At 36.8% G+C, this 26,892-nt stretch overlaps 1 protein-coding gene across 11 annotated transcripts in view; it reads left to right on the top strand.

Moving 5' to 3' along the window:
- The window catches only part of LMO7 (LIM domain 7), a 130,646-nt gene that overhangs the window by 98,228 nt on the left and 5,526 nt on the right, over window positions 1-26,892 (top strand). For 5 of the 11 annotated variants that reach the window (XM_050708858.1, XM_035561212.2, XM_035561211.2 and 2 more), the window contains 16 exons: window positions 109-556; window positions 1,337-1,657; window positions 4,662-4,776; window positions 9,091-9,252; window positions 10,722-10,825; window positions 11,482-11,542; window positions 12,569-12,625; window positions 14,485-14,510; window positions 14,800-14,904; window positions 16,583-16,675; window positions 18,060-18,424; window positions 20,500-20,565; window positions 20,882-20,947; window positions 22,812-22,864; window positions 24,616-24,835; window positions 25,752-26,024. In XM_050708858.1, coding sequence (XP_050564815.1) covers window positions 109-556; window positions 1,337-1,657; window positions 4,662-4,776; window positions 9,091-9,252; window positions 10,722-10,825; window positions 11,482-11,542; window positions 12,569-12,625; window positions 14,485-14,510; window positions 14,800-14,904; window positions 16,583-16,675; window positions 18,060-18,424; window positions 20,500-20,565; window positions 20,882-20,947; window positions 22,812-22,864; window positions 24,616-24,835; window positions 25,752-26,024 — 2,535 coding nt within the window. The remainder of the gene's footprint in view (window positions 1-108; window positions 557-1,336; window positions 1,658-4,661; window positions 4,777-9,090; window positions 9,253-10,721; window positions 10,826-11,481; window positions 11,543-12,568; window positions 12,626-14,484; window positions 14,511-14,799; window positions 14,905-16,582; window positions 16,676-18,059; window positions 18,425-20,499; window positions 20,566-20,881; window positions 20,948-22,811; window positions 22,865-24,615; window positions 24,836-25,751; window positions 26,025-26,892) is intronic. The other 6 variants (XM_035561217.2, XM_035561216.2, XM_035561219.2 and 3 more) reach the window with 3 other exon arrangements.

The raw sequence follows: 26,892 nt of genomic DNA, 5'->3' as shown, positions 1-26,892 counted from the left end.
GTGTGCTTCTCAGTTTATGCTCTGCCTTGAATAATCAGTAGTTAAAACACCTAGGGCGCACCTGTTTGTCTGTTCACTTTGGGATTTTAATAAGCTCTGTCCCCATAGGGAGGATAGAGATCAAGACTCCTACAGGCAGAGAAAATATGAACACAGATGGACATATTCACTGAACGATGATGTGTTTACTGAAGAAAAAGAACCTTCTACACGGTCAGTGGTGAAAGATTACCTTTTGGAAGATGAAACCTCCTACAGCACTAAAGACAGCAAAAGCCTGTCTGCTGCTCAAAGGAGCAAGGATCGTCTGCCAAAGCAGGAGAGTTCTGCCACACGTGAAGCTCCTGCTCCCTCAAAGAGCCTGGCAGAAGAGCGGAGCTCATCTCTTTTGTCTACGCTCTACTCAGTGAATGCTCAAACTGGGTCAGCTCAGGTTTCAGCTTCTCTCCCTAGAAGTTACCAGAAAACCGATACCTCCAGGTTAACATCTGTGGTTACACCAAGACCTTTTGGTGTCCACTCAAGAGGAATCTCCTCACTTCCACGGTCGCTCACGGTAAAATTCTCTTTAGTTCCTGAAGTTTATAAATGTTTGGTGTCTTGTATAGCTGGGTGAACAGTAGGGCTTAAATGTTCTTTTTGTTTGATGAAGGCTGCATTAATACAGCAAGTGATTCTGTCATGTAAGATTTTTGTGTTTCTATATTTAAAGGCACTTTTAGAAATATGTCTAATATTTTTTTGTAGAATAATCTTTATTATTTTTAATGTCTCCTTATTACAAAAGGAGAAGAATAAAATTTTAAATTAAAATTAAATTTTACATTAAAAAATAAAAAAGAATCTGTCTCCAAAGAGAGAGAACCTGTCTTTGATGCAACTGTCTGAAGCGATTTTAATGTAATTGTTAAAGACAAATTTTCAGGTGGTATAAATTTATTCTGCTTTGCTGAGCTTGAAATTAAAGCTTTACTCCAGCCTAGAATTTGCCTGCTCAGTAAAGCACTGAAACACAAATTGATTTTTCCATGATTACATAGATTTTCATAGCTTTTTCATAAATCCCTATCTGGCTCAATTTTTTAAAGGGGAAGCATGCAAATTTTTCTAAGCAGATCATTTTAACGAGTTTATCCTAATGAGTCTATACTATATATTCTGCAAATATTTCAAGGGAAAAGTGTCTTGCTGCTTTTGTTTTAGTGGGTAATTAGTAATGGGTACAGTGACTAGAAGCTGCATGAAAGGGAGGAGTACTTTGTTAAATATTTAAGCTGCTGAAAGATAAAGGATTTTTTTAAACCACATATTTACCAAACTGTTATTTTTGTCCTAGATGGATGATACCCAGAAATACAATGGAGAAGTGGAAAAAGCTAAAAGAACTCAAACTTTATTAACTAGCAGTTCATTTTCACTACCAGACTCTTCATACTCTCTCTCTACCAGTGTACTTGGAAGCAGAGGTGAGGAGGAGGAGGAAAAAGGTGTTAAGACAACACCTACTTGTAGTTTGACATTACCTGTAAAACCCCAAGACCAAGATGCCAGAAGCAGTATTCTTAAACCAGAATATTGTTCTCCTCCTGATTCTGTTTCACTTGCATCTTCTGCAGAAAATGTGAGTCTGCCAGAGCATGAGGATTCAAAATCCCTGGTAAGTGTGGAAGTCATGTAACTGCTTAGTGTAACTGAATGCTGCAGCAGAGTCAAAAAAAAAACAAAAAAACAAAAAAAACAAAAAAAAAAAAAAAACAAAAAAACACCACCAACAACAAAAGAAAACATCCCATGCAAGATCTCATGGAAGTATTCCTTGGTGGTAAGAAATCAACTTGAAGAACTACTATTATGTTTGATTTAATTCTGGGGAAAGAGAGCATTAGGAAAGAACATATAAATGGTCCTTTTGATGCTTTCTTTCCCTACTCTTTCTCTCGTGCTTTTATTTAGAAATAAAATTCAAAGTAGATACTCTAAATATTTAATTTGATGTTTGTGAGGTTTCTGGTGTTCTCCCAATCAGCACTTTGTGCGTACAATCAGGAATGTCAATTAGATGAATGCTCTGAGCTGCTGTAGTATTCATTTGCACTTTTAAGCTGGTGGTGGAAAATAAAGATCAGCTTTTCAAAGGTCAACCTTATACATTAATATCACAATATCCTTTTTTTCCATTAGTTGTGGCTTAAGCCTTTTTGGGTTCTGTAATTATGTACTTGAAATTATTCTACTTGGTATTCACACTAATGAATTTAAAAAGAAATCACCATCTTCTTGTGTATGTGCTTATCCAGGAGCTTTTTTTTGAATGTCCTTTCAGCACCTTGGAAAAATACATCCAGTGCTATTTCTTTCAATTTATCTCATGTTTCACACGTAAAAAATGAATAGCAATAGCTTTAACTGTCACCACCTTTCTGCAATATGTAATGATGTAGTTTATACCCTTGATGAGTTAAAAGGTGAATGCTTTGCATTCCTGACACTGCTGTACAAGTTAATTGTCAGTAGTTTGAGTGAAGATCATAAAAAAAAAAAACGCTTGGATGCTGATTAATGAAATCACTTCACACACCATCTTTTTTTACATATTCAGTAATTTTGATTCATTCTTCTTCCTAATCACCTGTGAAAAAGGAACACGTTTCAGTTAAATACTGCTGATAACTCTTTAGTTATTGCAATGAAATTATTATAACTTTTTGAAACTGTGATCGTTATATAAGCAAAGAAATTATGATCCTTTTTCTGTATTGTAGCAAAAACAGGCAGAGAAGCTGCTATTCTAATCAGTGAAAACATAGATTAGATATGGGTCCTTTGTTTCCCTTCAGGTGAGCTAAATGAGAGCAAAGCATACTAGATTCTATTTTTCTCGAATTGGTCACCAAGTTATAAACTGTCCTGCCTGTAAATGAGGAAAGTGTTTAAATAATAAAAATAATAAAATACTCCTTGTGTGGTCCATCAAACAAACTATAATGTAAAGAATGCAAGTTCTATTTGATATGTTTGTAAATCATTGCCAGAGCTGACCAGCTGATAGTTCACTAGTCATCACAGTAATAACACCAGATTTGTAGAGTACTAAATATTTTGGAGACTACCTGTCTAAATTACGAAGTTCAGTGTACAAAATTGCATTACTCCTCCCACAAGGTAGGTTTAAAAAAGAACTGTTTTGGGATGGTGGAAATAAAAAATACTGATGATTGCGATTTCCAGGAACACAATCAAATTCAGAAGCTGTCTATGTATGTGCTAACCTATTAGTAGAATAACTTTTGAAGTACTGTTACTCACCTAAGGAGGTGGGATGAATTGAAAAAAAAAGTCTGTTTCAGTGTGGAAGATATTTCAACTAAGGAGCTGTTTAGAAGTAAGGATTCAATAGTTTCTACCATGGCCTGTGACTGGGAGTGTTTTGTCAGGAACATCTCCTTGTAACACAAGGAGAAACTAAGGGATGCTCCCTTGCTACTGTTGTCATCTGGACCCAATGCTTGGGTACTGCTAAAGACTCCTCTGGCTGCTTCCTGCCCTGAGAAGCCAGCTACCTACTTCTACTTGTAAAGCAGCTCATTGTGTCCTTTGACCAACATAGGAGTTCTGGGGAATTGGCTTACGTACCTAAATTTCTAAATATTTGCAGTTAGGGAAAAATGAATCCCACCCTTCAGAAAATTGGTTTGCTGGGGAGCTAAAATGTAGATGTATGTTTAGTGCACACATAAGCATGCGGGGTTTCCTCTATGCAACACGTTACTGGAATATATCTATTTGAAGTGTTTGACAGAAGTATTTTTTTTTCCTTTTATAACAGTATCAGTTCCATTATAACGAAGTGAATAACATGCATTTGAGTATTTTAATTGTTTTTTAAGGAGTTCACATTAGAATGTTAATGTGTGTACCACATGTTCATAATATATTGTGAGATTGAAAGCAGGTCTTCCAAAATGCATTCCAAGTCAAATATTTCTGTAGTTTAAAATGTAAATGTTGGGTTTCATTCTGATTTTGAAAGTCTTCTAGAATGGAAAAACTGGATTCTAGCTAATTCTGGGATTATTTTTATTATCTAAGGCCTCCATTACAAAATACATAGGAAACTAGTAGTATTTCACACAAAACTGAAAAGGTGATTTTTCACCCAGAAAATCTAGTTGCAGCACTGAGCCTGCAAAGGAAACTGATGATGACTTCTGTAGTACGTGCAAGAAAAATTAAGATGAATTAGTTATCTGTTTTTTGTCGTTGCTGTTTTTCTTCACATTCCTTTTTGAGTGATGATTGGTCAGGAGGCAGTAGATTCTACAAATTGACAAGGCTGTCCCTGAAGACCCATTTCGGGTTTTAGCTTCCTCAAACACCTTACATTTTGTAGCATCACTTCATGAAATATTTAAAATAGAAGAAATGCATGGCTAAGTATGTTATATGTATAGACAAAATATAAAAGTACACTGAAAACACACCTTTGAATATAAAACAAGCTAGTTAGTTAACAAAGTTCAATGCTGTTTCCTTTGCTGGTGATGCTAATAATAGATGATTAAAGTGCACATTGTGGTAGCCTTGCTTATTTAGTGGATAAACTTTCCCTCATTTAGATTCCCGTGATACCAGATACTGTAGTGTCATGTTTTATTTTTCAGGAACAGTACAGTGAATTGAGAATCAATATAAACCAGAGACCTGGCCACAGTCGCAACTTTGGGTTTACAACAAATTGGACTTCATCAGGGGCCTTTGTACAAACAGTTGAAGAAGGTAAATGTGCATTTAACTGTACAAACTTTTGTTCTTGTACCTAGTTTGCAGAGGCTTCTAAATTAAGATATTTACCATAAAGTATGTTGAGAATATTAATAATAATAATAATCAGGTAGACAACTGAAAAATTAATATTTTGTTTACTATTGTATTTCTGTGAATCATCATCTCTTTAAATGGATTTAATTCAGAAATACTAAAAAGCATTTTCCTAATCAGGAATGTTCCTATGACTACTGAAGAAGAATAAATGTGATTAGTCAAAGGTTCATCAAGTCTCGTACAGAACAGTAGTAAGGGGTACATGCAGATTTTTAACATTGAGGTTGTTCCTTTCGCCTTATTTTAAAGGAGTTCATGTGTTTATAAAACACGAATTCAAACTTTGTTAGGCATTAATATTTTTGTTTTGATTTTACCTTTCTTAGTCTCTTGTATTTTGGAGACATTTAATATTTTTAGGCAACTGCAATTTCTAAATTGATTACCGGTGCAATTTTTTCAGATGTGTTAATATTGAGGAAAAGCAAAAGTTTGTGTTGAAATAAAGCATATATAAAGATCACTTCTAAGCTTTAATAGTCTCCTGCAGAGAACAAGCTCAGTTTTCTTGAGTAAAAAACAAACAAAAAATGCAAAATCAACAAGTAATTCACATGTAGTGCCTATTCTCTGAACAGTGATCTCTCACATTGTCAGAAATACTTGATTATATTTAATATAATATATATGGTCCCCTTTCTTACATCAAATATGAATTCATTTTGAGAAAAGAGTAATAACTGGAAATTCCTCATTTAGCTATATATATTAGTCATTATTCTTTCCAGAGAGGAAAATATACCATTTAACTGTACTTACTTGGCAGTCTTGATTTTTATTTTAAAGTCAATTTATAGCTCTCTTCATTGTAGCTGCGTACTTCTCATAATTAGATTATGACTGTTAATAATTAGTTTGTGTGAAGAATAACTTCATTTACTTCATCTGTTGCTAGGCTTCTGGTTTAACTTTGTTACTGGGAGGCAAAGGACTGTCTGTCTGCACTGCCAGCTGTAAATGAGAAACCTGGGGGTACCAGGTGTTTCCGCTTGTCATTCACAAAGTTCCAAATGAACTCTGTGCCTTGGATCTGTAGGCAAGAAAATGGCTGCCTTGTAGCTGTTACCTGGGTTATGCTTTATTCTCACAAGGAAGGATGCAAAGAATAAAGATAAAATGATGAGGTTTTGGTGGCTTTTATATTCTTGGTAATCTCATTTCTAGCATGTTTAACATCTTTTTTCAATAATTGACTTGTGTTGTGTCCTTATATGATAGCTGTAGGTTCCTTTAAAGGAATGAAGGATGAAGGAGGTAGACAGCTCATTGAAGAGTAAGATATGCCTTCAGCTGAGGGCTACTGAATGTTGTGTTTCCTATTTTTAAAAATAAGATATAGGATAATTCAGATTGGAAGGGGACCTTGGGACCTAGAGCAATCCACTGCTCAAAAAAATGTCAGAACTGAATTCGTACCAGAGCTCAGGGCCTTACCTAGTTGGTTTTGAGACCCTACAAGGATGGAGACTACACAGGTTCTCTGTGCCATCTACTCTAATGCATTTCTCCTCTTGGAGAAACTTCTTCCTATATATCCCTGTCAGAACATTCCATTTATAAGCACTGTATTGTGTTCACCTGCCATACGTTGCCCCATTTGTAATTGATTTTTGAGATTGCACTGATGTAGGAGTGTACAGGTTTGTGATTGAACACATGTAAGATCAAGTAAATGAGTTCCACTTCCTACATCTTTTAATTATTCTGTAAGAGTACAAGCGGGTATTTGTCTGCTGTAGTAACAAAAGGTGGGGGTAGGTTAGAGAGAAATAAATGTGGATGGAAAATGAGTGAGAAAATATTATTTCGCATTTGTCGGTTTTCTTTTGTTTGGTCTGCTTTTGAGAGGGCTAGTGAGAAAGAAAAATCTTCTACCTTCAGGGAAATTTATGTAAAACAGCCATACTGTGTTTTTTCTTTTTTTTCTTTTCTTTTTTTAAATGTAATCTAAACTAAATCCTCTGCACCCATGGCAAGAAATTACCACTAAGTTCTATGCTTTTGGAGGACTTCAAGGTAGGTGTTTGGCACCATACAGCTTTAGGAACCTGAATAGTCAGCTAATCTCTGTAGGCTTCTCTGGAGGTTGAATTGGAGCAAAAGCCTAATCAATATAGGTGGTTTAGTTTGCACTCCCGAGAAGCCCTTTCGTTTACAGACTGCAAAGGCAGCATAGGAAGGCTAGCCAGCGAAGTTACGTGACAAAAATTGTGCAGTGTAATTTTTCCTGAACGTGTGAAGTACATTTGCAATTTGGAGACCACTGCTGTTTGTTCAAATCTGAATGGTTGTGGTGTGGTCTGGATATATTTTTCTGGTGATATTATGGTAAGAACTGTGCCATCTTAAACTTCCTTCCTTTCCTAAAACCTGAATTGGTAGCCCAGAGGTACTGTTCTCACCTTTGAGCTGAATGTAATCCTAACTGAATTACTTGAGTAAAATGACCACCACCTCTTGGTTCCTAGTGCTCATCTTGTCACAACACAAAACAGTTCCAGTGTCTTTGAGTCTGAAACATTCTCTGTAAAATGAGTGTAAAGTTCCATCTATGTGTTCAAACTATATGGTACAAAATATCTTAAATTGTCACATCAGACACAAATGTTTATAAAATGTTGCAAGTAGTGACTTCAATATTAATATCTTTGACAGTATTTTTGATGGTATTTGGAAGGAATTTGACCTTCAAATCTATTAATTCTTTAACATCTTCCTGGCTCTAAGGAGATGCATTTTTTTTTCCAGTTTAAATATTGCCCATGCTTTCTTCCTCCAAATGAAACTCAAGTGTGTTTTTTTCCTTCTTTTTAACGTTACTTAAAAGTATTTAGCGTGTTTTAAAAGTTTTGCTGGTAACTGCTAATGGAATATCAGTCCATACCTTAGGAATGCAGAAAAACACAATATGAATCTATGCTCTTCCACCATAGTAGTGTCATTTTTTGTGAGTATGAGGGATCACTGTTTGGTATAATATAGGAAGCATAGCTCTTCTTTGTTTCTTAATTTACTGGCATTCCAGGAAATTTAAGAGCTATTTGAATCCTTAGATCCAGACTTCTAATGGCGTTTTTCTAGTGAGTCAGAAGGTTAGAATGAAGCATATGATGTCTAAATTCTTCTGTCATGTTTGTCCACATCTGTTTACGATAATATAGCATTGTTCTTGGTATATTTTTAAAAAGATGTGTGCGTTTCTCAACTTAATCTGGAAAACGCTTCTGTTGTATAATTCAAATTTGTTCAATGTTACTAACATACGGATTTATTTTGCAATCATTAGAAAAAAAAAGTGAAAATATGGTTATTCTGCTAAGGGAATTATTCTTAATGGAAGAACAATTCAGATATAATTCATAAAATTATATTTAAGGAAGTTTGAGCTACTCAACTCATCCATTTTCTGAATTTAGGAAAAGGGGGGGGGGAGGGGGAGAAGGAGGGGTCACTCACTAGTCCTGGTCCTGTATGCACTCTGTCCTTAGGCAGCTAAGATCACCTGCCAGCACATAGTAATAAGTGAAAGAGTATAAAGTGCAGCCTGTCTTGCAAAATATCATTAAAATTCAAAGTCCAAACTGCAATAAAATTTACTCTTAATTGACTTGTAGGCACTGACAAAATAAATACAATTCAGAGAACTTTAACTGGACAGCACCTAGCAATACCTTGAGTGAGACCAATTGCCAGTCAACTCAGAGCTATAAAATACTGTTAGCAAAGCAACATAGCAGCATATTCTTGTCAATAGAGCCCAGAAAATGTAAATAAGAATGAGGAAGTCAGTTTATACTGGAATTAACAAAATGGAGTACATTTTTGGGCAAATAGGAGGATTACCCAAACATTGGCTGAACTTCAGCTAATTGTTGGCTACAGACACTGTGGTGCTGCCTCTCTCTTTCACTATCCCAAATTATAAAGCCAGGAGAGGGCTAACCAGAGTCTGTTTATTAAATGTGGATGCTTGCAAACCCAAAAAACTAATGTTTGTCATTTTTATGTTTCAAAGTTCAATGCTGCTCTGATATTAACTGATTTTTGCTGACCTTATATTCACAGTACTGTCAATTTTTTTTCAAGACTTTCTGAATATCCACTAATAAGCATTTCTCTGAATGGATTGTTACCTTTTTTCCCCAATAACAACTGTGGTTAAAAATAAATAACTGTTAAAAAAGATATTTTTCCTTCTGTTTTCTGCAGGTAGCCCTGCAGAACTTTGTCAGCTGCATGTAGGTGATGAGATCATTGCTATCAATGGCACAAAGGTTTCACATATGGACTATAGTCAGTGGGAAGAAGCCATCAACAGAGCACTAGAAACTGGAAACCTGGTCATGGATGTTAGACGATATGGAAAGAATGGTGAGTTGTTTCATAGGGCAGATACAGTATGCTCTGTAAGGCAAATAAGCTTCGTCTCTGCTGTACCTGACAGCTGAGAGTCCTTATTACCCTTACAGAAGTAACATGTATCTGAGCTAAGTAGTTTGCTAATGTCTGTTGCATTTTAACACAGCTTGGCTTTTTTAACTCCTCGTGCATTAGAAATGTTGTGGCAAGCAAGTCTACTAAACATTGGAACTTACCTCTGGTGCTCTGGCCTGCTTTTAAGAGAGTGCACAGCTGAATGAACAAATAAAATGTACAACCAACACACAAGGAAATATAAAATGTTCTTTTCCTGCCATACCACAAAAACAAAGAGGGGCTAGTCTCTAGAAGATAGTCATGTTTGGAGCCTCTGTCCATGAAACTGCAGCAGCTCCTTTCTTCAGTGAAGGAGAATCTTGCCTGTTTACCTTCACGGAGGGCTTTTGCTGGTATATGAGCTTGTGGTTGATATAACTCCTCTGTAATATGATTTTAAAAACTTACACAAATATTGTGATGCTGTAATCTCAGCAGACTGGTAGTACCCATTCTAGCTAGCGAGGATTTCCATCCCAGCTGAAGGCCTTGTTTAATCTCTGGGCTTGCTGTGAGTCTGATCAGGATACCCTTCCAAAATCATTAAATAACTTCTCCAGAATTGGGAGAGTAATCAGTGACTTATTTGAGAGTATAATGACAAAACATTATTTTAGCGGGGTGCTGGGTAGAAAAACTTTACAGCAAGTGGGAAAAAACAAAGGAAAATAGTTGAGTGGGGAAAAGACATGAAACAAATCATGATTTCTACAGGACCTAGCAAAAATGAAGAGTGAAAAACTATTGGAGAGGTCATTGAATAAATTGTAGGGAATGGGGGGTGGGGAGAATCATGGAGGCTGAGTGAGGATGTTGATTTTTCCTTCCCCTCATCATTTTTTTCTAGTTCAGACTACCCCTCCTCTTTTTTTTGTTGCCCTATGTGTTTCCTGAGTAGCTTGGACGTGAAAATGACACTTCCCTGAATAGTGTGTGATTGAAACATTACCTTGTGTGAGTAAAGTTGAAAGAATTCTCTTGATCATTACTAATGCTGATGAAATAGTTTTCAATTAATACTAATTACTCTCTAATGTTGAGCTGCTATAGTCCATGTTAGCAAAATACCTGGTAAACTTGTGGCTTCTGACTAACACTTGTATTTTTGGGGAAGGCGGTCTGCTCATAAAAGCCCCTTTTCCTGTCTCCACAAATTCTACCTGATTTGTGTCTCTCCATCCTTGTTCTTTGTGTCTCTTGTGTTATTTTAATGTGTTTTCGCTGTTGTTCTGTTCTTTGACATTACTGTCTACGTTAATTTCTTGATCTCCACATACCAAAAGACTGGGGCAAAGACCAGCCTTCCCTGCCACATGTAAGGCATAAAATCCTCAATCTCACCAGTATGGGTACCAACATTATAGGTGCATCTGAAAATAAATGGATTGATGCAACCTCCGGAGAACGTGTTTCGAACGTTTCTACCATATCATCAAAAAGAGAATTCTCCAGCAGCTTTCAAAGTTCTGTGAGTATGTTTTTGAACAGTTGCGGGATGTTGGGGAGAAGTGAAAATTGATTGCCTTGATAAGGGAAAGGATGGAGAGGAAGAAAAGACCTTAGACATCTTTTTCTGAACTTGCATTGCTTATTTTTAGGAACATAAAGGTTACTGCAAACATGAAGATGTAACTAGGTATTAAAGTAGATACAGTGGTCTAAAGACTGAAAAATATTAAAATATTTAAAGACCATGCTTTAGCTAAAGTGTGTACATTGTTTATTCTTTAGAAAAGCATATAACCTCCATCATTAGTGTAAATGTATGTTGCAGTCCAAAGCAACAGCAGTTACGTTCTTTCAAATTACTTGCAAATAACTCCCAACCTGCCTGCCCAGGAGCTGAAATAGGAAGATCTTGTCTCCTGGCATTTTCTTGCAAACTAATGGTTTTTAATTCAGCTACCAATTCACAGCCTGTTACTGATCCCCACAAATGCCTCCAGTCAACTTATCATTTAATATACTCGGGAAATTTTAATTAGTTTTTATATCCTCCTATGGAATTTCTAATATTTTGAAATCAAGTGTTTCATGATACACAGCTCCTATCAGGGGAGAAGTTTAATTGGATCAACTTTCACAAGTCTAATGAATTTGAGTCCTGTATCTTTTATTTTTTAGGGTACAGAAACAAAGTTGATAAATGGAATGCAAGGAGACCTTGGATCTAATGAACAAAGAGGTATTACTGCCATTACTGTTCGTCTTCTAATTGTATGGGTTTGGAACGAGCACAGATACTAAACCTGTAATTATTGCAAGCTTTATACAGTGGGCTAAGTGAGACCTTAATGAACTAAAAGCTAGACAGGTATCACAGAAATCTAATTGCATCCAAACGGGGTGTAGTTTGCTTCCTCGATGTGCTAAACAGTTGGAGAACTGACAACAAAGCAGTGACAAATCCCCTGTCTCAGCATTAGTGGTTGTGAACTTAATGCAGAGTAGGGATTAAAGAGAAAGAGGAGGTGCAGAATTTGTTATAATTGCTACTGCATTGTGTGGAGACTGGATCAGTATGAGTATCAATTTATTTCACTGCCCAGGAAGAAAATGTAGAGTATCCATTTTTTTTTTTTTCTATTTTAGTTGTGACGTTTAGGGAGGAAGCTGTGGTTGTTTTTTATTACTACTTTTAGTTGTGTTCCTGGCGAATTGATATTGATTGTTCTGGTATGAACCATAATTACTTATGATGCTGTGAACAATTATCTTACTAGATGACAGTGAGAGAAACCAGGTATTTACGCTTCCAAATGGAACAGTAAGCCTTAAATGGGAACTCTGTATTTCATTTTATCTTGCACGTGCCTAGTGATATACAAAAGTATCCCCCAAGAGATAAGTTGTCCTCTGGAGATGCCTTTCTGATGATGTTAAATGGTGATTAGACTCCTTAGCCCAATTTGGCGTCTCAGTAAAGGTGCCTGAAATTAGACAGGAAGAATCTGAGTCCAAGTTTGACGCTTGTACTGTTGTTAAAGTTGAACAGTGTCAGTGATAAAATTAAACACTAATCAGTATATGATGTAACCTACTATATTTATTACTATGAAACATTAGGTTTTCCTTTATTTCAGGGGCTTTTTTTGTGACATGTCTGTAGACTGGAGGTGTAACAAATGTTTGTTATCCAGTGGTGACAGTCATTTAAAAGAAAAACAAAACAGCACCTCATTGACTTGTATTCTTTGTATTTTTCAAATAGCATCCGAACCAATTTCTTTGAAAAACTTAAAAAGACGGTCACAATTTTTTGAACAAGGTAAACCAAAGAGCTAACATTTCATGTACTTCCATGAAATTGTTCCTGCTGCACACTCTTCTTAACAAGTCTGGTGCTGGGTACTCTGCCTCTTCAGCATTGTTTGCTGCAGTTATGACAAAGCAACATAATTCATTTCCCTTCTTTCCCCAGGGTCATCAGGTTATTCTTACAATTCATGGGTCTACCTTTGTGGTAATGGGTCTTTGTGTGTTCTATCTATAGCTATGTAAATCTTTTATATTGTTCATATTCCTTTTTTTTTTTTCTCCACTGGTTAGGAGTAAGAGGGATAGCACTCTCTGTTCAGGTTTACTGCTACCTACAAAACAAAATAACGTTGAACATTCCAGCAGAAGCTTATTGCAGAGTTCAAACAGCTGTTAAACTCAAATTCAGAGTTAAGCATTTTATTATTTGGAGTTGCAGCTCTCTATACATTTTTCTAAATCAATGGGAAACAGTAGTGGCTGGTCTTCCACTATGTGGTAAAGTCACTAGATCCTGAGAAGACCAATATAAATTTTGAATTGAATCTGCTAGCTTTTAAAGGCAAAAATAAATAAATAAATGAGGCTCTCAGTTTTGGTTTTGTAGGTTGCGTTTTGGTGTTCTGCATGTCACAACTTGCATACTTCCACTAATGTATGTCTAATGCTGTCTTTAGACTATATATGCCTTGCTGTTTTGCTGTAGCCTGAAAGAGTGAAATTGTGGCCTGCTGGAAGTCCAGTGTGAATTTGGCCAGTGATCTGAGAGGAGCCAAGACTTACGCCCTTGGTTGTGATGGCTTTTATTTTTTCAGAAGTGATATGTAAAGTGCCACAGCATATATCTGTGTTTGTGGTTCTGTTTGCTGTATTGTATCTGTTACAATCTGGTATTTTGTTGATGGCTTCCCCTCCGCTTTCCTTTTTTTAAGGCTGGCTGTGAAATTTGGTTTTGTTTTGATGAATTTTTGCTTGAGGGGGAAGAGAAGGGTGTATTTCTAGAGTGTACGCTCTAGGTACTTTTGTTCATTTTTAACTTTTGGCACTTTGACGTTACAATGTTATGGAAGAATTTTCTTTCTTAAATCTGTGCAGGCCAGTATAAGCTTACAGGGGTGAGAAAAGAGGGGAGCAAAGATAGCTGCTGCTTATGCTTTAACCTCTCCTGCTGCAATTGCACAGGAGATCAATTCTATTTGTCCTGTTGTTACTGTGGCTGTTCTGGTCTGATAATGAAGACAAAATTGTGAATATGTAGGGTTTATTTTTTAATGATTGTTTTGGCAAAAGCTGTGATCAAGCATGATAGCCTCAAAGAGCATAAGGTTTGTGGTAAATGGTGACAAGCTCACCAAATTCAAGTGTGCTTTGGAGAGTAGGAAAGGGAGAGCAGTTGCAAAGGGAAAAAGCACAGTTGCGTGATGTAGAAGTTGCCTATTGCTCTTAGTTCATGCCAAGGTTATTGGGTGAGTAGCTGCTGTACACCAGAGCAGCATTCTGAGCATCTGGCATGCTGAACAGTTGGTTTTCACAATAACAATAGGAAAACTGCAGCAAGGAGCTTCTGTTTTGCCACAGTGGGAGAGGTACTGCTATTTCAAACAATTGCTGATAGTACCTGTAAGCATGTAAAGCTTTTAAAGAGTTGCACACGCTAGTTGAAAGCACCTAATGAATTCTGACCTCAAGTAAGTGAAGTAGGGTCAAATGCTACAAGCATGGCTTACTAAGGAAGCAAAACTTAGTCTGAAGTTCAGACTTCCCACACTCGAGCAAGTCTTAATGTATTGAACAAGCCTTATAGTTAGTATGGTTCTAATAATTTTCTTTTTTTGTTTTGTTTTTGCCTTCTATTTGCAAATTCCACAGGAGGCCCGGAGCCTGCACTGCCTGATGTAGGTACTGTTTACAGATAACTAATGAGCTCTATAATCCTTGTCTTTTCAAGAAGCCCACAGCTTTCTATTGCTTTTTACACTGCCTTAAAATTCCAATCAAATCAGAGAGCACTAAGATTTTTTTAATGTCTAAGAGAATGGTTACTTACTGTCCCTTTGAAGAAGTTGATTTAGGTTCTTGTCACTCTAAAGCTATAGCATTTGTAATGGCTTTTATTTCTCTTTTAAAATGTAGCATTAATTATGTGTAGGATGATAACATTCATTCATTTCCATGCTGTATTAGCTCCCAGTCCCATCCATTAGTGCTTCAAGTCGTCGGGTTTGGGATCAAGAGGAAGAACGAAAACGACAGGAAAAATGGCAAAAGGAGCAGGATCGTTTACTGCAGGTATAGTTAATTTTCATGATCACAGGATGGCAATCCCTTGTGTGTGTTAACTATTAGGGAAGAAAACGTTTCTTGATTTCTGCAACTCTTCTTACTGATTGCCTAAGAGGACTTCTAGATACATTTGCTGGGCTGCACAATAGAAGACACTAGCAATTATTCAGCAAAAAAGAGGGAAATGCATTGGTGAGCTTCATGAAATCAAAGCCAGACTTGTATATTCACTACAGCCAGAAGTGCTCGGTCATCAGAAGGCTGGTTTGCTCTCACTGGCAAAAAAAAAAAAAAAAAAAAAAAAGTTACAAGCAGAGACCACTTAAGTCATCACTTTTGAATATGAATTTTATTTTTTTGTAAGAAAACTGTCTCTAGAATGAGTTTCTCGATAACCAGGTGACAGAGATGGAGAAAAGCGTTGCAAAGGGAAGGGGCAATATTTGCCACCTTAAGATGGTACAAGATAAAACAAGCACTTGGTTGAGTAGGCTTATGCTTCACTAAGCTGAGGTTGTTGCTCTAAGACACATCTCTGGAAATTAATTTAAGTATCTAATGTCTGTTGGCTAGCAAGAGGTATCGATGAACATCATTTACTCTGTACAAGCTGTGTTAATAAAATTTAGGCATTCAGCAGTAAATCTCAATGACAAAGCACAACTTAACTACCCTGTAGTTTTTTTTCATGTTTTGGCTTTTATTATTCCTTTTTAGCTTGCAAACTCTACAAGGCAGGAGAGTTGTGCCTTTCTAAACATATTTGTGGTCTCTGTTATGGCTTGGGTGTACAATTTGACACCTGGAGAGATGGCTTTGAAAAATGTAAAACTTGTCTTTCCTTTTTTGAGACTAATCTGATCCCTCTGCCTTCGCTTTCCTTTTCCTTTTTCCTTTTTCCTTTTTTTGCCATCTGAAAAACTAAATTTGGCCTGAGTCATAATGTTATTCCTCTTCCTGATGATCCCAATAATGACTGTTTTTTAAATAACAGAAAGGAAGGTAAGTCAGTCCTTGTTTATTTCCAGGAGAGAGAGAGAGAGAGAGAGGAGAAAAAAAATACTCCTAAAACCTTAGAAGGAAAACTTTTAATGTTACGCATTTTGTTTTTCCCAAGACTGAGGGAGTGACTGACAAAACCACCAAAATATATACTGTGTACTTTGAGTAATGTCTTAAGACACTGCATTGATTTCATACTAAATCTAGTCATAGGACAAAATTGGAGGTCCAAAAATTGGCTTTTGTTAGGATAAGCTTCCAAAAGACTAAATGTTCTTGCTGAAACCAAATTGCTGCCTCATATTTCACTTAGTAATGACTTTATCATATTACTGTGTCCAGTTCCAAGTTAAATATAAATACTGTCTTCCAATAAATACTTAAGATAGCTGATCTTTTTTTTTTTCCACTTTGGAACTGAACTGTAAAGACAGGGAATATAACGGATGTGAGGTCAGTTGTTATGTTAGCATGCAAGAAGCCTGGCTTCTCTGAAATCAATGACTGAACTCCTTTTGATTGTATTTGAGACAGGATATCATTCACTTATGGCACACCTGATGTGGAGATCAAGCATGTTTTTACCATGCTGGTCTTTTACAAAATACATTAGAGTAGTACATTTTAATGCAAGTAAACCAAGTTTCTTATTTATATGTATCGCTTCAATCTAACCTAACAGGAGAAATACAAACGAGAACAAGAAAAACTGAGGGAAGAATGGCTGCGAGCTAAGCAAGAAGCCGAAAGAGAGAACTCCAAATATTTGGATGAGGTAAACTATGAATATGGCTTCACTTCTGACTGATAAGTTTCATAGGTTTATTTTTGCTTCTATTAGAAACATGTAACCAGGCAAGTGGTTATTTTGCTATGTCACTTATCTTGTTTTGGAAAAGAAATGGTCCTAAAATAAAATTGTCTGTAACTTGGTAGAAAGAGGTTGCAAAGATAGAAAGGAAATGCGGTGTTCTGAGACCTGTTGAATTTGACTCTTTTTCATCATGGATCAGTTAGATAACTAACATGAGAGATGTTGGCATAATGTTACTGCATGTATGAACTATTGTGATGAGAATGAAATGGTCACATTTGTTGTATAATATTTACCTCCTAATTTTACCTTTTGAAATTCTGCTTCAATGCTTCATCATTAGGCATGTTTGTAATATTCTGGCCTGTTACTAGCACCCAGTTTGTCCTATCTCTGGAAAATTTACATACCAAATCAGCTTCAATTTTAGTATCATATGTTTCAAAACTGAGTGTGTGTAGTTTCTATAGCTGTCTACTTTTGTCTGTTGTTTTTGAGAAGATGTAAAGGTTTTTTGCTGAGTGTGGAAAGTGTGAGATCTCTATTGCTACATGAGTGCAACTTCAGGCATCTCAGCTAGATCAGTTGTGTTTATATGGTCATGAACATGAAGACTCTAAAATCTTAGGACTTCAAATTGAAGAAAATTCTTTGAGCTGTTAAAGAACTTTACTGTATGAGAATGTAAAACATTTATTTTTTTAAATTATAAGAAATTTGAATGGACCAGTCCTTAATTTGCAGAGAACAAATACTCTTTGCCATTAAAGCTTCTTTTGACCACTGAAATCTCTTTTTTTGTGTTTGAGAGAAAAGTTATAGAGTGGTAAGTCTGAGGCTTGACTTTCAAATGGCAGAAGAATGTAGGAGGATGAAATTTCCTCCACATGATGATTCATGTGAAATACATTGATCTGATAGCCACTTAATGATGGCTCTCTTAGGTAGGTCTTGGAAGTCAAAATAATACGGAGAAATGTTGGATGTCACAAAGAGCTTGTTTCTGGTGGGGATTTAAGTGTAGATGGAGTGGCATGAAATGTAAGAGATGCTTTAGAAGGCTGAATGCTTCATATACTTGTCGACAAGCTGCCCATTGTGCTGCTAAGACTGCTGTGTGGAATGAAGCTTTTGAATTAGGAGAATGTGCTAGCAGGCACACAAAACAAACCAAAAGTATACGCTGCCTGTTTTTTGCATTCGGAGTGTTAGGGATGCTTTTTACAGCACTCTTCCCTCATGGAATAAATAACCTAATTCAGCTACCTGTTTAAAAACAAAACAAACAAACAAACAAAACAACCAGAGCTCTCCCCCCTAAACACACTTCTTTTCTCTGCTACAGGAGCAGACCGTTCTAACCTTAAACACGCTCTCTGTCTCTGCACGGGCTCCATCTGTGTCCAGCTGGGGGGCAAGCCCTGAAGCAAGTACTCCTGAGGAGCCAGAAGATGTAGGAAACGAGCTGGCAGCACACTTGCTGGGCAAGGAAGAAGAGAGGAGACATCAGAAGGAATGGAGTGTCCAGGAAGAAGCAGCACTGCGTTTTGAGCAAGAAAGGGAACTTGAAGAACTAGAGCTTGAAAGACAGCGTAAAGAGAGGGAACAGCAGTATGTGGAGGAGCAGAGGCGGCGGGCGGAGATGGAGGAGCAGAGGCGGCGGGCAGAAAGGCCGAAGGAAGTGTCGGTGGAGACATCTCAGTACCAAAGGTCTGTACTTGTGATGAGATGAACACTCTCTTCTTCATAAAAATTCAAATATCTTTCTAAAGGGAGTGTATATCCTGAATATATAAGTGCATTCATGTAGGATTCATATTGTGGATTAATCAGTGCAAGATGTTGCATGATAGCCTCAGCCTGCTAACCCCTTGTATATGTAGTTTGGCAGGGAAACAGTAAAGCTATCCATGGTTCTGCCATCCTTCACAAGTTTTGTAAGCATAATCATCTGATTATAGGTACCTGTGACTGAGTTGTCATAATTTGAGCTCCACTGCTTCTTAGTCCATTTTGTTGCAAACCACTTATTTATCTTGTGCAGATCAGTCGTCTTGTGTGCTCTAAAAGTCTAGAAATAATTGCATATTCATTTTTGCATTTCAGCTGAAGAAAGATATTTAGAAGCTGATGGGTGATAACTTAAAATTCTGCAGCCTGACTGGCAGTGCTAATCACTATAAATATCTTATTACACAGAGTATCCTGCTGAGGCTGAATAAAATGCTCTTCTTTCTTTTTGAATGTAGAAGAACCAGGTGTGAGATGAAATTTTCTTCCATGAATCAAGTGCTCTATTAACCTACTTCTGCTCATTTTTAAATAGGAAGTACATATACAGTAATTTTAGCCAAATCAAAGATGACCTAAAACACTTACTATGAACTTTTGTGTAAGAACCCTTGTGTAAGAATGTAAAGTAAGAGCCACTGGCTCAAAGTACAGGTCTTTCAGAAGAAATACCAGGTTAATTATTTTCCAACAAATGTGACTGATTTTTCAGACTTGTCTATCATTGTAGCTCGACAATGTGATAATAAAATTTAATTGTGCTAGTGTGCTAATTTCTCAATGAGGGGCATCGTGCTATATGAGTTAACAAATACTATCTTAGTTATCAAAGCCTGTTAGAAATACCCTCAGTGGATATTTCTATCCTTGAGCATGATAAAGTTTCTTCCATTAATTTCTACATCAGATTGCTTAAAAAAAAAAGTTTACAAGTGTGTGTTCTTGTCCAGAAGTTTTCCAACTACTGCTGCAGGCATCATGGGAGATTAATCTGTTCAAAAGATTAGAACAGTAACTTTTTCTTGTTTCATGTGCACTTAGCTTACTGCCTTGAGTTGCAACTAACTTTGCTGTTTCTTTTAGTTTTTTTCTTTGTTCTTGTATAAGCAGTAAGAAATTACTGGAGATAACACATGGTATCAAGTTAAATCTTAAGAGAATATGATTATGAAATTGCATGTATTTACAGGGGAGGCTGTGAGATCTGGAGTTACTTCAGCTCACAGAGAAATACTGCTGCTTCAGATCCCTGCTGAGCAAAGCAGAGGCACAGTTGTTACAATGGCTAAACAGGTTCTTGGCAACTGAACCAGGGTTTATCTGTAGTTTTAGCTTTCCCCAGTTGCAAGGTAATAGGACTTTGTGCAGTAACTTATTAAGCTGCTGTAACATCTGCATATCTAAATACCTGATATATGCTTTAGTCTCAGGGGATGCAGTTGCTTCTGAGGTTGCTGTAAAAGGATGTGTTTTGCTAAACAAGGATGTTGTTTAGTAAAGTTCAAACTGGAATTTAAAGTAGCTATTGTTAAATGTTTGTTTTACAATGATATCCAAAGATTTGGCTTGAAATCTGAAATGCTCCATAAAAACATTTACTGAAAAGAGCTGGATTAGCTCATCTGATGGCAGAGTGCTGAGGCTGGGGACAGGCAACTGGAAGACCTTTGTTTGTAGAAGTTAGTGAGTGTTTCTCTCTATGGATTACAGACAGCACCCATGAAATTTGCTACAATATGCATCTAACTTCTGGAGAACTACTGTGCTTTGATAAAGCTTACCTACTGGCTTTGAAATGGATGAGAAAATCACTGTCGTATATTGGTCCTTGTAATCTTTGTAGTGTCTTACAATGTCTTTTTTCTTCTCGTGTATTTGTTTGACCAGCTTCTGAAATTATTTTTTTCTGTATGCATATTTACTGCTTGTTCAATTTCTAGAAAAAGTTTTTTGTGTTTAATACCTGTTTTCTTCTATCTTTATATTACCTCTAGACATTATGAGCATTATGAAGGATCTAAAACAATAGAGGACCGACCTGGCCATCCTCTCATTGAGAGGTAAGAAGAAATTGAATCAGTAGATAGGCTGAAACATCTTCAGCAACAAATGTTAACTATTTAGGCATGTTGAAGTCTAGAATCCTTGTCACTTACAAAAAAAGTAATTTCAGGCTGTTTTTCTAACAACCTTTCTTTTTCAGGCTTCTTTTTTACATTGTTTTGGGCTGATAAAAATAAACCTCTTTAGATCTTTGTGTTTGTAGGTTTTTTTTTCTTTTCTCAAGGATCTGCTTTGAATATTTTTGGCAGGAAATAGAGTTCTATTCATTTTTTTTCCCTGTATATAAAGGTAATGTATCTTTTTTTTATATAGGCATTATGAACGTTATGAAACTTCCAAAACCATTGAGGAGCATCCTGGTCAGTCATTGTCTGACAGGTATGTGATACTGGATTTTGGTATAGATGGTAATATTACTGTTTCTGTGTCAGAAAGTCTTGAAACTTCCAATAAACTTCAGCCAGCTAAGCGTATACCATGCATCACTGCTGTTTTGCAGTTTTTGTCTTGTTTTTGTATTGAGAAAACAAGCAGCCAAACTTTTGGCAAATTATATGCCGTGCTGTAAACAGCAGTTAGTCAGTCAGTAGGATTTTACTAGGAGAAGCAGAACTATAAGGAAGTAAATATGTGGGTGGTACCAGACTTATCTGGGTGGAAAACAATCCTGTGGTTGTGTCACAGTGTGCTGTACAAACTAAGGTGCAGTCATCTCAATGAAGATTGTGAAATTTAAGAGATAGCAAACAGGGAGGGAAGTGACAGCAGCAGCATATTTATCAGGAAGATAGTAATGTGCCACCTGTTAAGTTATACTCTCTTACCTTAGCAACTTTGTATTTTGTTTTGCTGGTTGGTTAGCTTGGGGGATTTTTTTTGTTGTATGTGGGTTGTTTTTTCTTTTTTCAATAGAATGTACTAGCTGGTACAGATCCACTGGACTTTTTGAATAGTCTCCCTTTTAGTTATTGGGCTGTGTTTAAAAAACAAAACAAACAAACAAAAACAATCTGAGCATTTGTATCCAGATGTAAATCCAGAGCCTTTGTAATAAGCCTTTGTCTTAGATAGCATCTCACAGTAATGAAAGATAATCTCTGCTGTGTATTTAGTCAGGTCTTATAATTGAGTGAGCGTGCCTTTGTATATTAAGAGGAACCCCAGCATTTACAGGGAACAACTGATAAATGACTTATCTGGAAGATCTAAATCTAACTTCAGAAGGTACCTGCACTAGGTAGTTACCTCTTGCATACATGTATGAGGAGAACTCTCAAGTGCTTAAAAGCATCCCAGACCAGGTTGACCTGCTTTTTGGAGCTCCTGTTCAATATGAACAAATGTGCAATTGTTGCATATTCTTAAGGAATAAAATAAGTCCACAATATAGGGCAGATAATCAGAACTTGGGGGAGCAAGAAGTTTGCAATTTGTTTATGCATCCTTTATCTGTACACAAAGGACAAAACTCCCTCAGCACGTTTTTATGCATCCAGTGCTACACTCATAGACATACTGTTGTAGCAGCTTTGAGTTGTGTCCCAGGAAAAGACTTCTGTCCCTTTCGGAAGCATTTTAAAATAGGAAACTGGCTCTTATTACTTGAGACTAATAATACAGCACAGAGGTATTGCTGAAGCTCCTGCTATGTAGTGTCAGTAACCCAGGTTTTTGCTGTTTGCCTTCCTGTATAGTGAATGGCATTTCTTGGCCAAAACTGATTAAAAAAAATATGCTGCTGGGTGTAATCAGTGAATAATAAATTTCCTGTGAACAGTCTGCATGCAGTGTTTGAGAAGGTATTTAGCTTAGTGGTGTTACTGAAGTATGTTTCAAGTTACTTGTGAATCTGAATCATTTATAAACCTGCTTTGAAAGTTACTGGTTCTTGATTGTACTTCTCTGAAAACTTCCACAGGGAAGGGACTTTGTTTTTCTGAGGGGTGGGGGGGGGCTGCTAGGGGTGGGGGTTGGTTAAGCAAGTACAATAATCAGTCCCTTATAACTGAAGCGCTGGGAACTTTTGATATATAATTTCAGCTTTTAATGTATGATTACCTATGTTTTGCAATACATTTTTGACAATGTAATACCCTGTTGTGTTTTTGTTTGTAAGTTTTTGGTGAAAGGGATGTTGGAAAAGGTGGCTGTGTATTTGTAGTCTTCAATGACTTTGCAAAGATCTTTGTCCATGATGAGGTCTCCTGCTTGAGGTAGTGAAATGAATGTTTTCTGTTTTTAGGAATAAATCCAAGTCAACTTCAGAATTGAATGAATTCACTGCAAACAGAAATGGCAAGTACTTTTTAATTTCCATTATTTTTAAATACATTTTTAAAGAGGTGTATCAGGAGTAGTTATCCTATGAAAAATAATTGTCAAGGTGCTTTTTCATAGCTACACTGTAAATTCAAATTTATATGATGGCACAATTTAATGAAGTTCCAACATAAAGAGGAAATTTGTTTGTCCTAGGCTTATCTGTTGACTGTATATGATTAACTGCTGTCTTGAAGTAGCACTGATTACAAAGGGATCTTAGTCATCTAAAAGTTTGGCATCTGAAATTGTAGACGAAACCCATCATATAGATATATTATTGAAAATGTTTGCGTTCTTGATGTGTTGACTCAGTCAATTAAAAACAAAAAAACAAAAACGCTGCATATACCAAGCTGATAATGTTTTTAACACAAGTGCTTGCTGGTTTTAGCTTATGTTAGCACAGGAATAACACAGGTGGAAGTCAACTCTTGACACTGTCACAGTGGCCCTGCAGCTTCCTGGACTGCAGTTCACTGCTACCTTTCTTGAGTTGTCCTTCAGTTATGTTAATGGGTTTCTTGTTTTGTTTTCAGAGGAAAGCACATGGGAGGGGAAGGAAGACTTTCTTAAACATATTACCCTTAAAAATTCCTGAAAGCTATTCCTGTGTCTAAAACATAGTTAGAAAAAGTAATCGTAGAAACATATAATATCCTGAGTTGGAAGGGATCCATAAGGATCATCAAGTCCATCTCCTGGCTTGATGACCAGGACTACCCCAAAAAAAAAAAATCCTATGTCTGAGAGGGTTGTCCAAACACTTCTTGAACTCTGTCAGGCTGGTGCATTAAAGAATATTGCAAATTGACAATGTTGCTTTCGCACATAAAGCACAGTCATTGAAGCTAATGAAGGAATACACGCAATATTTTATAATGGCAATCTGTAGCAGTAAAATCAAGAGCATATCTGTAATCAGAGCAGTATTTAAAAGGACTGAAATTTAAATTGAAGTGACTTATTGCTGAGTCATTTTCTTGATTAAATAGTTTTACTATAAAGAATAGCTACTGGGTTTAGAAAATAAAGAAAAAAATGTCATCAATCAATGAAGATTGGAGAAAGAAGGCTTATTGGTTTCCCCTTTCAAAAATTCAAACAAGGATCAAAAGAGCTTGTACAGCATAATCTAATTTCCACTGGTTAGTTACCACAGTGTCTATGTATTAGAGAAACATTCTGTAAATGTATTTAGTTAACTTTTATATGTACATATACACATATGGACATGTGCGTAGATGTATATCTTTTTGTAATGTGAGGTTAATGTGTTTAGTGTGAGTAGAGAAAGAATTCCTGAAAACTGAGACAACTTAGAGAATATGGATTCTGAAAGGGAAAGAAAGCATTCCACCATTCAGTTATATATTTTGTGTGCTTCAGTTTGTGTTGGAGGAAGTCTTGTGGAACTAGAAGAAATTATTCCATTTAAATACATACATACACAAATGTGTATATATTTTACTAGAGGCAAAAGGAAATAATTATTTTTGGATAATTCAATATTTCCTTCTATATGTTTAACTTATTAATGGAAATATGAATAAAACATCTTGCAATAATAGTGAGGTATTGACAAGTTTGATGCTAGTCATATGAAACCCAACCATAAAAAGGAACTAAAGCTTGTGAATGTGGAGATGAATGGCTGCTTCTGGAGTTATACTTAAGAGTACTAGATGCTCATTAACTGCATTTGTGCCTGAATGTTGTCCAAACAGGTACTCAGGGCAAGCATTTGGAGAGGTCTTGGAACACGGGTGACCTGCAGAAGGGATCTCAGAAGGAGCACAGTCTGTCTGCGGCAGAGTTAGAGAGACAACAAATCCTTCAGGAAATGAGAAAGAGAACATCTCTACACACGGACAGCAGTTGGATTAGGCAGCGCAGTGCCAGTGTACATAAGGAGCCTATTAGTCTGTACGGCAATAGTATGAGGAGGTAGGAACCATGTTAAAAGTTAAGTTTGTCTCTCCTCAGATGTTTGTTTGGTTATTCTAAACTTCAGCTTGTATTACGGAGCACTGAAACAAATCCATCATGTAAAAGGCTTTAAGGTAAACTGAATAGCAACACAGGTAGAAGGTGGTAGTGGTATTCTAAATGCTCTAGATGAGATTAAATCTCCGAAAAGAATGTGGACATGACCTGCAAATAACATAATGGAAATCAATAGCTCTGACAGATGTGTTTAAGAATTTCAGTAGGATAATTCAGTGTGGAAATGACTATAGCTAAAGGGTGTACCTCTTTAATATAGAAATATTGTATCAGAAAGCGTTGAGTTCATTTCTTGGTTTAAGTAATGCATGAGTACTGGGTTTGTCACTTAAGAAATAGCTGAATTATCAGTCAGGAGAGTGTTTGGCTATTGGGCCAACACCTTGTTCATAGATGATGTTGCTGTCCAGCCTGGGTGGATTGTTATTTCTGATCTGGTATCCCTTAGAGACAAAAAATAAAAACAAACCAAAAAAAAACCCACTGCTTATCTGAAGTATGTTGCTGTACAACAAATTCTGACATAGTTCCGCCTGATAAGGCAGCAGTGAAGGGTGTTTTGCTGTTATTCTGCAGTCATTAAGTGCAGCCTCTCCTTCACCTCTTCTGCTTTCTTTCCCATGAGACCAGGACTGGACACAAAGGATAATTTGCAGCTCAAATATATTAAATTGGTCTGATCATCTTGAGCAATATCCTAAACATACAAGCATATTCATGCTAGAAAATCTTAGAGGATAAGCTGCTAGGATAATATGCTAGGAGAATTCTTTTGTCTTTTGAACTCAGAATGTAGCTGTTTTGGTTCAGCTGTGCTGCCATTTACATTTGTATATGTACCCGTTACCTGTTACAGAGGGGAGTCTCTGGACAACCTTGATTCTCCAAGAACAAGTTCATGGAGACACCATTCGTGGTTAAACCAGTCTGCCTCCACTTCATCTCTGTCCTCTAGTCAAGATCTCAGTCGCCCAGTGTCCACTTCAAACCGAGCCTACATGTGCACTCCTTCCTCTGCCAAAGCACCTCCTGTGGCCTCCTCTGTGAGGGCCCCATCTGTGTCCCAGCCAGCCCCCCGGGTTCAGTCTCCCATCTCTGCTTCCCAGACAGGGTCGCAGACACGCAGCAGGTGAGTGGGTGCCCTTCTGTTGGGAAGATAGAGACGTTGGGCTGCACTGAAGAGTGGACTCTGTAGATGTGGTGGTCTACAGCAGTGGTCTCACCTGTAATGTTAATGAACAAGTCTGAAAAGTACCTGTGTTTTTCTGGCTGGATAGGATCGTTGAAACGGGGGCTGGTATTATCTCCCTGCTCCAGACATTCAGAAAATTCCCCAGGTTTGTCATCAGTGCTTGACATAAGTTTAAAAAAAAAAAAAAAAATACACTGGAATAATATATCTCTCCATCTCCAAGCTGTGTTGATTACCCAAAATGCTTAGTAAAAGCCTACTCCAGTTGGCACTTCTGGTATTTATTTCCGTAGGTTTGTTTTAACAAAAGATTCCACAAACCCACACTTTATGGCCCTCACCTTCATCTCTCCTCCCGCTTTCCTGGCATGTGGTCAATATCATCTCAAGGAGCACACAGGAATGCTCATAACCCTGGAGAATTACATAGTAGGATGTTGTTTTTAATGTAGGAGGAGAAAGCAGGAATTGCAACATGTTTTGAAACAAACTGGAATTCAGTTGTGGTAGGATAGATAAGTCTGCTGTTTTATGTACTTGAAACATTTTAAAAATACCTCTAGATAAGACTGGAGAGGATCACACGCACACAATTACATGCATTATATATAACAGCACTGTAAACAGTGCTTCACTAGCTCTTACGTTCTCAGACACTTTTTGATAAATTGAACATTTTTTCTGAAGGTTCTTACATTCCTTATGTAAGAAAATGACCTTCTTAAACGTTTGCTTATCTTGTTCCCACTTCCATTTTCTGATTTGTTAACATCTTGGTAGATCTAAGGAAATTGAACTCTGTATG

The sequence above is a fragment of the Cygnus atratus genome, chromosome 1 (assembly GCF_013377495.2).
Source record: "Cygnus atratus isolate AKBS03 ecotype Queensland, Australia chromosome 1, CAtr_DNAZoo_HiC_assembly, whole genome shotgun sequence".
Classification (NCBI taxonomy): Eukaryota; Metazoa; Chordata; class Aves; order Anseriformes; family Anatidae; genus Cygnus; species Cygnus atratus.
This window is presented reverse-complemented; position numbering and strand designations above follow the sequence as displayed.